At 46.3% G+C, this 16,579-nt stretch overlaps 1 protein-coding gene across 1 annotated transcript in view; it reads left to right on the top strand.

The window, feature by feature from the left end:
- The window catches only part of CECR2 (CECR2 histone acetyl-lysine reader), an 85,315-nt gene that overhangs the window by 52,091 nt on the left and 16,645 nt on the right, over positions 1 to 16,579 (top strand). Inside the window, exon 13 of the mRNA XM_068109613.2 lies at positions 6,834 to 6,960. Coding sequence (XP_067965714.2) covers positions 6,834 to 6,960 — 127 coding nt within the window. The remainder of the gene's footprint in view (positions 1 to 6,833; positions 6,961 to 16,579) is intronic.

Here is a 16,579-nt window from a genome sequence, read left to right as displayed (position 1 = left end):
CCGTAATTGCATTTTTTTTGTATTTGACCTTTTGACCCAGGGGTGGAGCCAAAAATGACACTGGTTTTGCACATTCTTGCCATGTGGTCATCATAACGACCAAGTTTGGTGAATTTCTGTCCATCGACTTAGGAAAGGATAGTGTGACTGATGGATGGACCCAATTCTAAGTCCTCCTTCCCCCCGCCCCCTCCCCTCCCACCACGTTTTTTATTTTTAAATTTGGGGGATAACCAAGAACCTGAAGAACCTTTAAAAGAACCTGAAGACCTTTCAGAATCATTGGAATCTCCCGCGATGAATCTAACTCCAAGGGCCTCTCACTCACTCACCGCAGGCAGGTTGGTGGTCTTTCTGTCTTCTACCGACTCCTCTCTGGCCTTGCCCCCCCAGCTCTCTCTGGGCTCTGTCCCGCAAATATTCCTACAGGTCGCACAAGATCTGCCTGCAACCCTCTTTTGGTTAAACTGCCAAAATCAAGACTCTCTACTCACCTTCACTCCTTCATGCCTCTTTTCTCCCGCCTCTGGAACAAACTCCCTCACTCTCTTCAATCCCACTCCACCCTCCAAGTCTTTAAAACAGCTGTTCACCACCATCTCTTATCTTCCCCCATCCAAAACCTTGATCTTTTCTACCCCCGCTAATTTCACCCCAATTCCACTTTTTGAAATACCAACTTTTGTCCTGGAAGTCCTTGGTGTCCTTGTGCTTTATACTTCTCCCTCCCCGCCCCCCCCCCCCTTCCCACGCCTCCTCCCCCCGGGCCCTCTCCCTTCCACACATCTCCCTGCTCTCAGATGTTGTGTGTGTGTGTGCTTCCCCTTTTCTCCCCATCTTGTCTTCCGCTCCCTCTTTTTGTGTATTTTGTTTGTCTGGTCGATTTGTTTGTGAAGTTAATGTTAGCTCTTTCACGAGCCTCGATTCAGTATACAAAAAAAAAAAAAACCCTTTAAGACCTCAAGATCCTTGAGACCCCACGATTCTTAAGACCCCTTTTACCTTTTAGACCTTTTATATACCTGCATATCCCTTCACCCTTTCGACTTTTTATACCCTATAGACCCCTAGAACCTCAAGTCACTTAACTCCCGTTACCTTGGACCTTAACACCATTTTAGACCTCTTACACCCTTCAGACAGATGAGACAGCTTGGACACTTAGCTATTTCGAGCTTCAGACCCTTTTTAAATGGACTTTATTAGGACTGGACTTTTTATTAGGACGGACTGGCCAATGAACTTGGACCTTTGTAGACCCTTTCCATATGCTTGAGAGATTGGACCCTTTCGACCCCTTAGACACTACTGGACCGTACCCAACTCTAGACCTGGGACTGCTCGTATTTAATACAACACAAGTCCACAGAATAAAAAAACAATTCCATGCACATTTCGAAAAAAAGTAAGGAAACGAGGATGGCCAAGGAAGATAAATTGTTAGTTTCTCGTCTGGGAATTTTTTTTTTAAAGGAGGGTGGGCACCTTGTTGTTTGATATTTTCCAGATTTTAAAAATTATTCCAAGATGGCCACCACATGGTGAAGTCCACCAGACCAAAGACTAGCCCGACCACCAACACACATCCCACATACCATTAAAAACGATGTTGGTCATATATTCGATATGTCAACGTCTACTGCAGTAGTAGCACAGTCTGCTGTACTGTGCGCTTGCACGTACTGAACTGGTACTAGATAGATGCGGACTGCACTCCTGACCTGAGCTGTCTGTTAGTTGTCGTCAACGGGCAATCCCTGGTTGAACTCGCCATTTGCAAATTCATTGAAAATATCTCCCAGAGTCTGAGTTCTGTCCAACACCGTTGGAGCGTCCCACCTTTAAAACCACCTTTAGAGGCCATTTTTCCCAGCAGAGCAGGGATTGGCCTTTTTCGGGCACTGTGGTCCCCTTTTTGAAGCAATGTTTTATGGCCGGATGCCCTTCCTGCCGCCAACCCTGTTGGTCGCCTCTTGCGACACACAGGGAATTACCAGTGAACTGGTACTCAATTTGCCAACCTCGGAAAGATGACAGGCTGAGTCAACCCCCCTGGCGTTAATTCAGCGATCAACCGGGATTTGAACCCAGGATCCTAGGATCCCAAGCCGGCACCCTAACCGCTAAGCCAACACCAGGCTGTACCATGGTTTCAAAAACTTTCTGCCAGCCTTCCAGATGCATACACAAGTGCAGACCATTTTAATACTTAGGTCTACTATACGTTGTCAGTCGCTCAATTAAAGCTACCGAGAAAGTTTGTTCTTGAGATCGGTATCAACGCTTGCTGTCGCTAGAACTGGCTAATTTAACTGTACACGTAACGTACAGTCGTGACCAAAAATATTGGCACCCTTGCACTTTTTTAAAAGAACTCACAATTTTCTCGAAAAATATGTTGAAATTGTCAAAAAGTATTTGGTCTCCACAATTCTTTATTTCACTGTTAATATTAAAGAACCTTTTTTGGATTCATAACTTAATATATCCTTTGAAATCAGAAAATAAAAAGAAATGGCAATGACAAAATTATTGACACCCAAGACTTAAAATTTGGTAGCACAGCCTTTGGACAAAATAACTGCTGTCAAGCGCTTCCTATAGCCATGAATGAGCATCCTACACCTCTCTACTGGCAGTTTGTCCCACTCTTCTTGTGCAAACTGCTCCAGTTCTCCCAGATTTGAAGGGTGCCTTCTCCCAACTGCTGTTTTCAGATCTCCCCACAGGTTTTCAATGGGATTTAGATCTGGACTCATTGCTGGTCACTTCAGAACAGTCCAGCATTTTGACTTGAACCATTCCTGTGTGCTTTTTTAAAGTATGTTTGGGGTCACTGTCCCGCTGCAACACCCATGACCTTCGACGGAGACCCAGCTTTCTGACACTGGGTTGAACATTGCGCTCCAAAATGCCTTGGTAATCTCCTGATTTCATGATGCCATCCACAAATTCAAGGCACCCAGTGCCAGAGGCAGCACAGCAACTCCAAAACATCACTGAACATCCTCCATGTTTGACTGCAGGGAAGGTGTTCTTTTCTTTGAAGGCTTCATTTTGTTTTCTGTAAACATAGAGATGATGTGCTTTCCCAAAAAGCTCTAATTTGGTCTCATCTGTCCACAGGACATTCTCCCAGAAGGATTTTGGCTTGTTCAGGTGTATTTTGGCAAACTCCAGTCGGGCTTTCTTTTGTCTCTCTCTCTCTCTCTCTCTCAGTAGTGGTGTCCTCCTGGGTCTCCTACCATAGAACCCCCTTTCATTGAGTTGGAAGACGGATGGTGAGAGTTGAAACTGTCGTACCTTGTTTCTGATGGTCAGATTGAATCTGTTTGGCAGTTGGTCGAGGTGCTTTCTCCACCATTCGAACAATCCTTCGCTGCAATTTTCAATCAAGTTTTCTCTTGCGGCCATGTCCAGGAAGGTTGGCTACAGTGCCATGGGCCTTAAACTTCCTGATAACATTGTGTATGGTGGACACAGGAACATCAAGGTCTCTGGAGATGGACCTGTAGCCTTGAGATTGTCCATGCTTGGCTACAATCTTGTGTCTGACCTTCTCAGACAATTCTCTGGTTTTCTTTCTTTTCTCCATGCTCATTGTGGTACACACAGTGACACAAAACAGCAGAATGACTCCTTTTCTCTATTCAAACTGGTTGAATGAATGATTTTTATATTGCAGACACCTGCAACTCACCACATGTGAGTTCAATTCCAAAGTAATGGTGATTCACCTGCTTGAAATATAATTATTCTAACAACTTTCTGTCTTCTACCGACTCCTCTCCAGCCATGCTCCCCCAGCTCTCTCTGTGCTCTGTCCCTCAAATATTCCTGCAGGTCGCACAAGATCTGCCAGCAACCCTCTAATGGTTAAACTGCCAACTCTCTGCTCACCTTCACTCTTTTATTCCTCTTTTCTCCCGCCTCTGGAACCAACTCCCTCACTCTCTTCAATCCCACTCCTCCCTCCAGGTCTTTAAAACAGCTGTCCACCACCATCTCTTATCTTCCCCCATCCAAAACCTTGATCTTTTCTATCCCCACTAATTCACCCCAGATCCACTTTTCTGAAATACCAACTTCTTTCCTGGAAGCCCTTGCAGTGTCAATGTGTTTTATACTTCAATTCCCACCCACCCCCCCGCCCCCCACCTCCCTTCCCATGCCTCCTCCCCCCAAGGACTCTCTCCCTCCCACAGATCTCCCGATGTCCCTGCTCTCAAATGTTGTTTGTGTGCTTCCTCCTCTCTCCCCATCTTGTCTACTGCTCCCCTTATATGTTTTGTGTGTTTGATTTTTTGTTTGATTAATGTTAGCTCTTTCACGAGCCTCGATCTTGTATCCAAAAAAAAAAAACTTCTAAAAGGTGTCAATAATATTGTCCAGGCCATTTTAGGATTTCTGTGTGGAATAAGCTAAGATTTTGTATTTTTTTCACCTTTTTTTGCTTTGTTCCACTGCAAACCAAAGAAATACATATGTGGATACCAAATTTATTAATTTTTTTCAACACTTTTCTGTAAGAAATGGTGCATTATTTGAAAAAAGTGCAAGGGTGCCAATATTTTTGGCCACAACTGCACATACATGTGCATGTCTTGGAAATCGCATTTGCTGAGAGCGAGGCGCGGTGTGAGTAAGCAGCATACTTGCAGGTAAGATTGATTTCATTTCTGTGAACACTTGGCCTATATGGACCGCATAATAATTAATGGTCTGGGTTCGAAACTCGCGTGACAAAAAGAAAAGAATTTTTTTTTTAATGCGCAAAAATATCAGTAAATTTGATAAAGGAGAGGAAAAAACAACCCACCAACGTACTTTGAAGTGAGTGGGAATTAATTAATTCATTCATATGTCAGATTGGGAGGAGACAAGGAAGGCTCTTTGGAATGGCTAAGAAGAGGTCAGCTCAACTGGGATGGAGAACGAATCATTATAAATGCCCAAGACCAAGGACACTACACCAATGGCTTTAAGAAAATGGCATGACTGAGTCAATCAGACAAGTGTAGGTTCTGCAAGGTATAAACAGAAAATACAAGTCACATCCTATCAAGATGTAAAAAAAAACAACTCATGTCAGAGCAGTTGTACACCCAAAGACACAACAAAGTATGTTGACTAATTCACTGGCACATCTACAAAAGTCTCAATATCCAAGTTCCAGATAACTTGTGGAAACATTAGCGGTGTTTGAAATTTTGCACTAATTTTGATCGAAAAAATTCCTGCCCTAACCATAGTCAAATGTCGGGCCTGGCTAGCTGGTTCTGAAAGATTTGGGGCCATGCTTCCCCCGGTCAACCCCACAAGAATGTGTGAATAACTGTACCCATTGCAGACTAATAACTAGAACGGCACTCGGTAGAAAGCATACCTCTGCCAGGCTGAACAGTTTACGTTTTGTATCCCACTAATAGGCTGGATCTGGATCCAGTCCTGAACCAGAATCGAATTGGCTTGTTCTCATCACCTAACCAACTCATCCACCAAGTTTAGTCATAACTCGTCCATAACTTTTTGAGATATCATGCTATATATAGTTTTTGGCCCTATTTCTCAATGGTGAAGAATCTCTTTTAAAAGTCCAGTATCCGGATCCGGATCTTCACCAAAATATAACCATCTCGTCCTTGTCACATGCCCAACCTCTCCACCAAATTTCATTCAAATCAGTCCCTAACTTTTTGAGATATTCTGTTCACAGACAGACAGACAGACAGGGGTGAAAACATGACACACGTCTGCCTTCGGTGGTCAAGGTGATAATAATAATAATATTAATACACCGTCATCCACATGATATGCACATAACACCGCCCCCCCCCTTGGTAGTTATCATCATCATATGGCAAGAAGGTGCAAGAACAGTGTCATGTTGCCCCCACCACTTGGGGGTAGGGTCAAAATATCAAATACTGAAAATTTTTATTATGTGCACATTTTAATACATTTTTTAATGAAACTTTTTATGTGCAATCAACATTGGAAGGTTTTTATTTTTATTTTTATACAATGTCTAAGGCTTGCAATGGAACTGACACAAATACACAAACATACATGGACACACTGATGAGACAACCACTTAACACAGCCATGGGCTTGGGGGTAGTGCCGTCACTTCCTGGGATACTCTGGGTACCAGCGACGTCATAACAATGGCGCCGCTTTTCTCGCTGCACTCGGCAGAGCATTTTCTCAGAAGGAATTTCCTCCTCCCCATGGAAATGCCAACCGATGGGGATGGTCTATGCTCTATCCTTTTAAATTCTGTAAACGTTAAGCAAGGAAGCGGCATGTACCATTTTTAACATCTTAGGTATGACTCGTGAAAGCAGCACGTACTAATGGATGCCTGGAAAATGTAATATTGTCTTGAATTTGACCCTTGGTTCATGCCCCAAGGGGTGCCAATGGTTGGGGAATATGAATAAAGGTGTCGCAATGTCCTGACCCAGCTACAAGCTGTCATCCCGCTTGTAGCTGGACTGGGATACTGCGTTGCTGAGCAACAAGCAAGGCTGAGCAACAAGCAAGGAAGCAGCATGTACCAGTTTTTAAATCTTTGGTATGACTCAGCTGCGGTTCAAACTGGCGATCTCAGACTCAGTGTGGACGCTCCACCACGATGTCGAGTATGTATCTTGTATCCTACGAGTTTGTGTGTGCCATTTCCTCTCTTCTTATTTGGTTGATAGTTCTGCTCTGATGTCCACTACAGGATGTGTCTCTCGTATCGAGTCCACAGCGATGTTCTGTTTGATGGTGACTGGGATCCCATAAATCTGTATTTTTAATTGTTTTCTTTTTACATCTTTAACCAGGACCCCATGGATCTGTCATCGATCGAACGGCGATTGAGCACAGGCGCATACACTTGCAAGGAGCTTCTGGTTGCTGATGTGAAGCTTATGTTTGAAAACTGCCGCAAGTACAATGGGCAGGACAGTGGTACGACCTTCCCACTCAGTTTGCACCATTCCTGTGTTTATATATGTATATCTATAATAAGAAATTCTAGTGAGTCAGTCAGTCAGTGTGTCTCTCACATACCTCCACAACAATGAAACCTAGTGGCTCCAAACCTTGCATGCATACTAAGGGGACTCCAAAGGAGTGCAGGAATGAAAAGCTGGTTTTTGGGTAAATGAAAACTTCCCGTTTGAAGATAATTAACGGCTTGCTATCATAAAAGGCTTTATCCTTGGTCTGTCCTACTTCACCTCGCAGGGGTCTTTTGATTACTCCTACTCAAAAAGCCTTGCCTTGGAAACACGATCTACTCTCACGAAATAATTTAAGTACATAATCAAAATATTATTTCGGATGTTAGGACTTCCTCCCGGTGTGTACCCTGGATAAGAATAGGTACACCGTATCCCTGCGTGTCGTAAGAGACGAATAAGAGGGTTTGCGTCAGGAAGGGCATCCGGCCATAAAAACATTGCCTCAAAAAGGGAACCATGACAATTACAACTACATATGGGCAGGGTACAGCCCGAAGTGGAGATCGGTTTCTGAGGTTTGGGACATGGAATGTAGGGACAATGACAGGGAGATCAGGAGAAGTGGTGGAAGTATTGGTCAGAAGAAGAGGACATATGTTGTGTGCAAGAGACGAGATGGAAGGGAAGTGGTGTGAGAATGGTGAAGGGTAGGCAGGGACAGAAATACAGTGGAACCTTGACTTACGAGTTTAATTCGTTCTGTGACCGAGCTCGTAACTCAAATTGCTCGTTTCTCAAATCAAATTTCCCCATTAAAATGCATTGAAATGCTATTGATCCGTTCCAGCCCGCCAAAAACCACACCAATTTTTTTTAAAATATACAGTATATATAAAAAGATCTCGTGCTTTATATTTCACCTGTATGCAGCATACAAGTTGGCAGGATGGCCTGGACTGGAGGTACGCACACTTGACTCTAAAGTCTAAACTGTCCAGCCTGGGTTTGAATCCCGACCCAGCTATAACCTGTCATGGGTGAATCACAGGCAGGGTGATTCATCAATGTGTGTACCGCTAAACTGGGCGCCCCGTTTGCGTCCCATTAGTTGTTGGATGTTAAGGATCTCACCGTGTTTTCCACAAAGAGAAGGCGAGCTATCGCCGGCACTCTGAACAAGTTGTGGCCTGGCATGCTCTTCTCCTCTGCAGTTATATACGTCCTCCTCGGCACCTCGCTCATGTTTTTCGACGATTGCGTGTTTTATATCCAAGCACAAGTTTTATATAAAACACGACGATTGCGTGTTTTATATCCACAAGTTGTGGCCTGGCATGCTCTTCTCCTCTGCCGTTATATACGTCCTCCTCGACACCTCGCTCATGTTTTTCGACGATTGCGTGTTTTATATCCAAGCACATCATCCTCTTCTTCTTCTCAGTACCGTGTTTTCCACAAAGAGAAGGCGAGCTATCGCCGGCACTCTGAACAAGTTGACGGCAGAGATACTGTACTTGCACGGCAAGATAACCACGTGACCAGAACCCACCTGGTGGCGTAAACTCAAAATAACCAACATGCGAAAACAAAAATGCAGCGCTATACGGCAGAGATACTGTACTTGCACGGCAAGATAACCACGTGACCGGGTGGCGAAAGCTCGTAACTCAGATCTCGGCTCGCATCTCAAAGCAATAAACCGCCCGAGCGATGGCTCGTATCTCGAAAAACTCGTAAGTTGGGGCACTCGTAAGTCAAGGTTCCACTGTACAAGTTTATGTGGCAAGGGTGCCTGGAGGGCGTGAATGGTGTTGGTGTCCTGTTTTCTGAGGAGTTTGTAGACAGTGTGGTGAGTGTGACGAGAGTGAGTGATAGGTTGATGATGGTGAAAATGATGATTGGAAAGCTCTTGGTGAACGTCATCTCGGGATATGCTCCGCAGGTTGGTCGAAGCGATGAAGAAAAGGACAAGTTCTGGTGTGCGATAGAGAAGCTGATGGAAAACGTGAAAGATGAGGAAGTTGTTGTGGTAGGAGGAGACCTAAATGGACATGTGGGAAGGGGTATGGATGGTTTTGACGGAGTTCATGGGGGTTACGGATATGGTGTGAGAAACGGAGAAGGTGAAAGGATTTTGGAGTTTGCTGATGGAGCTGATTTGTTGATTTGTAATACTCAGTTCCAGAAAGAGGATAATAAGCTTGTTACATACACGTCAGGTGGGTCGATGACAACCGTTGACTACCTGATGGTGCATAGGCGAGATAGGGGGCAACCTCCGGGACACAAAGGTGATCCCGGGGGAGGAGGCTGTTTCACAGCACCACTTGGTTGTCTGCGACGTAAGGGTGAAAGGTGCGAGTAGAGCTTGGCGGGTGAAGTACCAACCGAGAATGAAGGTGTGGAGGTTGAAAGAGGTGACAGTAAGGGAGGCATTAAAAGAGAGGCTGAGTAGGGTCGAGGATGATGTGGTTGAGCTTGAAAGTGGTTGGATGTCGATGAAAGCTAGTCTGTTGGGAGCCGTTGGTGAGGTATGTGGATGGACAAAAGGACCACCGAGGTACTCGGAAACATGGTGGTGGGATGATGAAGTTGGAAAGAGGATTGACGAGAAGAGGAAGAAGTTCAAGGAGTGGCAGAAGGCGAAGGGTAAGGGAGCAGAAACAGCAGAGCATGAAAGTTATAAGGCAGCCAGGAAGGCTGCAAAGAAAGAGGTAGCAAAGGCGCAGGAGGCATGTAGGAAAATGTTCGGAGAATGCTTGGATTCGGAAGAGGGTCAGAGAGCAGTATTCAGGATTGCAAAGCAGATAGCGAAAGAGGTGTGATGTGATGTGGGTGAGTTGCTTGAAGGATGAAGTGGGACAAATCATTGTCGACCCAGATGGAATTAAAGGAAGATGGAAAAGATATATGGAAATGCTGTTGAATACAGAGAATGAATGGGATGGCAACATAGAGAGTAACCCTGTTTTAGGACCGGCAGAGAAGATAACTGAGAAGGAAGTTGAGGAAGCGATAAAAGCAATGAAGGGTAGAAAAGCGGGAGGGCCGACGGGAGTTGTGGGAGATATGTTGAAGGCAGCAGGAAGTTGGGGTGTGAAGAGAATGACAGAGATCTGTAATCTGGTGGTGAAAGAAGGCCGCATTCCAGTGGATTGGGAACTGAGTACCCTCGTCCCTCTATACAAGGGGAAAGGTGACCCTCTGGAGTGTGGCTCGTACCGAGCGATAAAGTTATTGGAGCATGGAATGAAGGTATTGGAAAGGGTGTGGGAGAGGAGGATAAGGAAGAAAGTGAAGATCGATGAAATGCAGTTTGGATTCATGCCAGGAAGAGGAACGACAGACGCGCTTTTCATTGTGAGGCAGTTGCAGGAGAAGTACATGGAGAAGAGGAAGAAGTTGTTTCTTGGGTTTGTTGATCTGGAGAAAGCATTCGATAGGGTACCACGCAAAGTATTGACATGGGCATTGAGGAAGTTAGGAGTGGAGGAATGGTTGATCAGAGTAGTGATGGCAATGTACAAAAGAGTGCGCACAGCTGTAAGGACGAAGGACGGGAACAGTGGTGAGTTTGAGGTGAAGGTGGGAGTGCATCAGGGGTCGGTACTAAGTCCACTACTATTTGTAGCTGTGATGGAGGTGCTGGCTCAGAACGTAAAGGAGGGTTTACCGTGGGAGTTGTTGTATGCAGATGATCTGGTGTTGATTGCGGAAAGTATGGATGGACTGAAGGAAAAGATGAACACGTGGAAGGAATGTATGGAGACAAAAGGTCTGAAGGTGAATATCGGAAAGACGAAGGTGATGGCAAGTGGTAAAGCATGTGGTGAGGTGGAAAGAACTGGGAAGTGGCCCTGTGCTGTGTGTAGGAAGGGTGTAGGAGTGAGCTCCATTCAATGTACAATGTGCGCTGAGTGGGTTCATCAAAAATGTAGTGGTCTGAGAGGGTCATTAACCAGTGTGGCAGCTACATTCAAATGTAAGGTGTGCACAGAGGGAGTTGCAGATGGAGGAAATGTTGAGTTGGATCTTGGAGACGGCGTGAAGCTGGAAGGTGTGAAAACATTTTGCTACCTCGGAGACATGCTGAATGGAGAAGGTGGATCAGACTCGGCAACGGTTGCTCGAGTGAGATGTGCATGGAAGAAGTTTCGGGAACTGAGTGGCGTGCTGATGATGAGGGGAGTGTCGTTGAAGCTGAAGGGAAAGGTGTATGCCGCATGTGTGAGAAGTGTTATGATTTATGGGAGCGAGACATGGGTAATGAACGTAGAGCAGCAACGAAGGTTGGAAAGGGTGGAAATGCGAATGGTTCGACAGATGTGCGGAGTATCGTTGAGAGAGAGGAAGACAAATGATGAATTGCGAAAGTTGATGGGAATAGAGCCTGTGATTGATGCTGTGAAGAGGAACAGGTTGAGATGGTTTGGTCATGTGTTGAGGAAGGATGAAAGTGACTGGTTGAGAAGAGTGATGGAAATGAATGTAGAAGGAAGCAGAGGACGGGGAAGACCGAGAAAGACTTGGCTAAAGATGGTGGAAGAAGAAATGCGGGCAAGGGGGTTAACAAGGAGAGATGCAGAAAATAGGGCAAAATGGAGAAGATTGTCATGTGGACCGCAAGGCTAACCCCCGCTCTAGCAGGGAAAATGGCCTGAAAAATGCATGTTGTTGTGTTGTTGTTAGGACTTCCTCCCCCCTCCTCCTCCCCTCTCCTTCCTCTCTCCCTTTCCCATCCTCTCTTCCCCTTCCCTCCTCTCTCTCTCTCTCTCTCTCTCTCTCTCTCTCTCTCCCCTCCTCTTTCTCAACCATCTCCCCTTCCACTCATAATATTCCCCATCATGAACGTCAACAAGGGATTTACAGACCAATCAGCCTTCTCCCAATTATCAGCAAAGTCATGGAATCCATCATTGCTTCTGATATGAAATCTTTCCTCTTCTCCAATGGCTTGATCTCTGATCATCAATTTGGTTTCAGACCAGGTCACTCTACTCTGGACATGCTGCTTCTGCTGTCTCAACAATGGATGGAGGTCCTCAATGCCAAACAGGAAATTAGAGCTGTCTCCCTCGACATATCACGTGCCTTCGACACGGTCTGGCACCCCGCTCTGCTCACCAAACTCTCCTCCTTTGGTATCCATGGAAATCTCCACGCATGGCTGGCGGACTTCCTCTCTAGTCGTCGTCAACGTGTGGCCCTGAATGGGTTTCTCTCATCTCCTCTTCCTGTTCAGGCTGGAGTTCCCCAAGGCAGTGTTCTGGGCCCCGTACTTTTTCTGGTCTTCATCAATGATCTCTCTGACTCTCTCGAAAATCCTCTCTATCTCTTTGCTGATGACTCCACTCTCTGCCGCTCCATTCCTCATCCCTCAGATCGGCAGTCTGCTGCCTCCTCACTCTCTGAAGACCTGGACAAAATCACAGACTGGTCAAACAAGTGGAACATGTCTTTCAATCCTGACAAATCTCACACTCTTACTATGTCTCTCCGAAAAGATCGACTGGACAACCCTCCCATCTACTTTCTCAACAATCCTCTCCAAGAAGTTCTGTCGCTCAAGATTTTGGGTCTCACTATCTGCCATGATCTTTCTTGGGAAAACCACATTTCCAAGCTGGCCTCCAAAGCCAGTCGCCGACTGGGCATCCTCCGTCGTGCGAAGTCCTTCCTCGGCACACCTGAGCTCCTCACCACATACAAGGCTTTCATCTGCAGCTCAATGGAATACTGTTCTCCCCTATGGGCCGGTGCTCCTGCCTCACACCTAGCTCGGCTTCACGCTGTTGAAACCAAAGCTTTCAGAATTATTGGAATCTCCCGCGATGAAGCTATCTCTGAGGGCCTTTCACTCACTCACCGCAGGCAGGTAGGTGGTCTTTCTGTCTTCTACCGACTCCTCTCCGGCCTTGCGCCCCCAGCTCTCTCTGTGCTCTGTCCCCCAAATATTCCTACAGGTCGCACAAGATCTGCCAGCAACCCTCTGATGGTTAAACTGCCGAAATCTCGGCTCTCCGCTCACCTTCACTCTTTCATTCCTCTTCTCTCCCGCCTCTGGAACAAACTCCCTCACTCCCTTCAATCCCACTCCTCCCTCCAGGTCTTTAAAACAGCTGTTCACCACCATCTCCTTTCTTCCCCCATCCAAAACCTTGATCTTTTCTACCCCCGCTAATTCACCCCAGATCCACCTTGCTTGAAATTCCAACTTCTTTCCTGGAAGTCCTGGCAGTGTCCATATGTTTTATACCTCTCCCACTGCCCCCTTCCCACGCCCCCCCCCCCCCAAAGCCCTCGCCCTCTCTCAGATCTCTCCATGTCTCTCGGTCCCTGCTCTCAAATGTTGTGTTTGTGTCCTTCCCCCTCTCTCCCCATCTTGTCTACCGCTCCCTATGTTATATGTTTTATGTGTCGGTTTGTCTTTCTGTGTGATTAATGTTCGCTCTTTCACGAGCCTCGATCTTGTTTACAAAAAAAAAAAAAAAAAAAAAAAATCAGTGAAATGACGTATTTTTATATATATATATATATATATATATATATATATATATATATATATATATACACACACACACACAAGTGACATATCAAAGAGGAATACACAGCTTTAAAAAACATTACTTCTTACTTTTTGGGTGTACTACGGAAGGGTGGGGGTGAGTGGGGGGGGGGGGGGGGCGTATTCTTGTCTATCCTCAAACTTACCGGGCCTGAGGCTACCATGCACGACTAACTTCGTGACTTCGTGGGGTGGGGGAGGGGGTTATCCTCGTCTTTCCTCGACCTTACCAGGCCTGAGACTACCATGCACGACTAACTTCGTGACTTCGTGGGGTGGGGGAGGGGGTTATCCTCGTCTTTCCTCGACCTTACCGGGCCTGAGACTACCATGCATGACTAACTTAGTGACTTTGTGCCGCGGCAGGTTGCTAGTCAACCGTGAGTGCCAACCAGTTAACCACATGTCCAGTGTCCGCCGTATATTACCGTTTAACTAGAGGTCACATGTGCTCCTGGCCAGGGCACTCGCCCTGGATTATGCACCACCCTTATCTTAATTAGATCCTAATGCGGGCGAGCATTAAACCGTGGGGTGCATATCTGACTAACGAACCAATCCGTCAGGGAATTATAATCTCCCGAGCTGATCTAAGTGTGAACAGCGCTGGACAAATGGAGGAAAAAATGGGCACGGACATACTGGAAATGAACGTCAACAAGGGATTTATTCAAATTACTTGCAAGGCACAAACGGGATCATGCAAAATGGGGGGAGGGAACTCAAGGGCTTTAATGTTCAAGGTGGGAGGGGAAGGTGCACACAAAAGGGAACAATGGGGGAATGCAAATCAAAATGTACAGTGAGCTATCACAAGCAAATGAAGAATGCAAGCAAGTGCGTACAGAGCAAAGAAAATGGACGAAAGGAAATCCTTAACCTATGCCTTATCTACCACTATTGCACAATACAGGACGCCCATCAGACATTCACAAGAGGTGAGAAAAGATTAGAAAAACAGTGTGAGGATCACGGCCTCTCGCTTACCGGGCAGCAGCAATCGTGCTCCCGTGACCCAATGCTAAAAGGAGGGGTAAAGGTGGGAGGAATTGATGTGGTATCTTATGCTGCGGGTTGGAGATGATACGAGGTGTGGTGCGTGTAAGCATGTATAGGTGTAGGAGAGAAAATCGAAAATGCGTTATGAATCGGTGGCTGCTCCAGAGGAGCTGTGCTGTTGCTCTGAAAAGTACAGTTGGTGGCGTACTGCCTTTTCGTTGAGCTCCTTTGAGTTCAGTCAGAACAATCTTTATACTACGAAAGCTGAGTAAAGAAGTGTAAGATAATAGCCTACTGGGTGAGAACTAAAAGATATATGCAGTGTGCCTTGGCTTCAGTCATATGGCCTGCTCGCTCCATCCGTCCGAGTGCCTCAACCCTCACAGCTCAGCCCGCCAACAAGACCAAAGCCAGAACCAGCAGGCAGGACCAAAGCCGAAAACCCAGTGCCCAGGACCGAAGTCAAAACCAGCAGCCTTCAGATCCTGCCCTATGGGTCTTTTATACCTGAATAGCGTGGGCAGGGCCTAAAGCCGGATCAAAACGAGCTCTTGGTGCAAATACGGCTGCTGATTAGCGCACTGCCGCTTTGGCCCCACCCACAGCAGCTTTTGCAAGGATTTTCTCAGTCGGTCTGGAAACTGCGGCACGGGGAAGACCTATCTGCACTCAACATTTGGCTCGACTCGAAGCACGTTATGGGCGTGGAGCGAACTCTCAGAGTTTGTAACTTTTTGTGGGAATGGGCAGTGATTTATGGCTCAAAGGGCTCAGGAGGAGGAGGAGAGATATACTGCATATACATATTTTGGGGGAAGGGAGGACAAATTTCCCCGTGCGAAGAGTGCTTTAACATCAGCATTGCCCAGGTAAAGAATGAAATTGTAATACTTTCTGACCACCACGAGGTGGCACGACACTGTACACATTTACATAGACATTGATGCCCCCTCCCCCCCCCCCCCCCTTCTGGCCCCCACGACCCCACGTGAGGCCGCGGCCACATAGCCTATATTTCATTGTTCCATATGCCTGTAAATACCTGCTTGGCCTGCCATTGTAAATACTTGCTCCTTTTTGTGTTGCGGGCAATAAAGGCCATTTTTTAAAGAAACTGTGTCTTGACTTGTCCTGTCCGTTTTGATGGCGACAAAAGACTGCTGAGGCGTTTGGACAGCTTGGATTTGTTATCAAAGATTGATCTCATGTGCGGTTATGTGACGTTGGTTTCGCTCGGCTGACTGATTAGGGTCTGTCACGTAACCACCTGGACGGTGGTCTCCATTTGCCTTGCTTAGCTCACCGGCACAGGAAACCGACTTTGAGCGAAAGGATCCGGCCAGTCAATAGTTGCAAACGGTATCTGCTGACTCGTAGACACACCGTCCTGAGTTATAGAAGAGGCGACACCCCAAAAATGGAAAACCACAATAATATATATGTATACACACACACACACACACACACACACACACACACACACACACACACACACACACACACACACACACACACACACACACACACACACAAGGTTTATGGAGGATGTGTGCGTGCACGCACAGGTTATTATAATCTAGTGTCCTATAGGACAGCCCAGGCAGCACTGCTGGTTGATGACTAGAACATCCCAAACCGAAAATCAAGATCTCTGCCAGGTGGGCAGCAGTTCAGAAGTGAGGTCAGGCTTGGTAGCTTGAATGTGGGATCAATGGATGGGAGAGGGGGTTGAGGTGGTGGAGATGATGCAGCAGTTGGAAGTGTTGTGTGTGCAGGAGACCAGATGGAAAGGAAACGGGGGAAGGATTATTATCCTCCTGGTAGGAGGATACAAGCTGTTACATGCGGGTGGGGTTGGAAGGAGTAATGGCGTGGGAATAATAGTATCCGTGGTTTCGCTCGACCGACATACCGACATGGTCATAATGGAAACAGATGGGAGGGATGGATAGTTATGGCATCGGTAATGATTCAGAAGCTAATTGTGTGTGTTATGTCGGTATATTGGCCACAAACCGGAAGAATTGGAGTGGAGAAGCAGGAATTCAGGAACACACTG

This window comes from Myxine glutinosa, chromosome 1 (genome assembly GCF_964187855.1).
Source record: "Myxine glutinosa chromosome 1, kmMyxGlut1.1, whole genome shotgun sequence".
Taxonomy (NCBI): domain Eukaryota; kingdom Metazoa; phylum Chordata; class Myxini; order Myxiniformes; family Myxinidae; genus Myxine; species Myxine glutinosa.
This window is presented reverse-complemented; position numbering and strand designations above follow the sequence as displayed.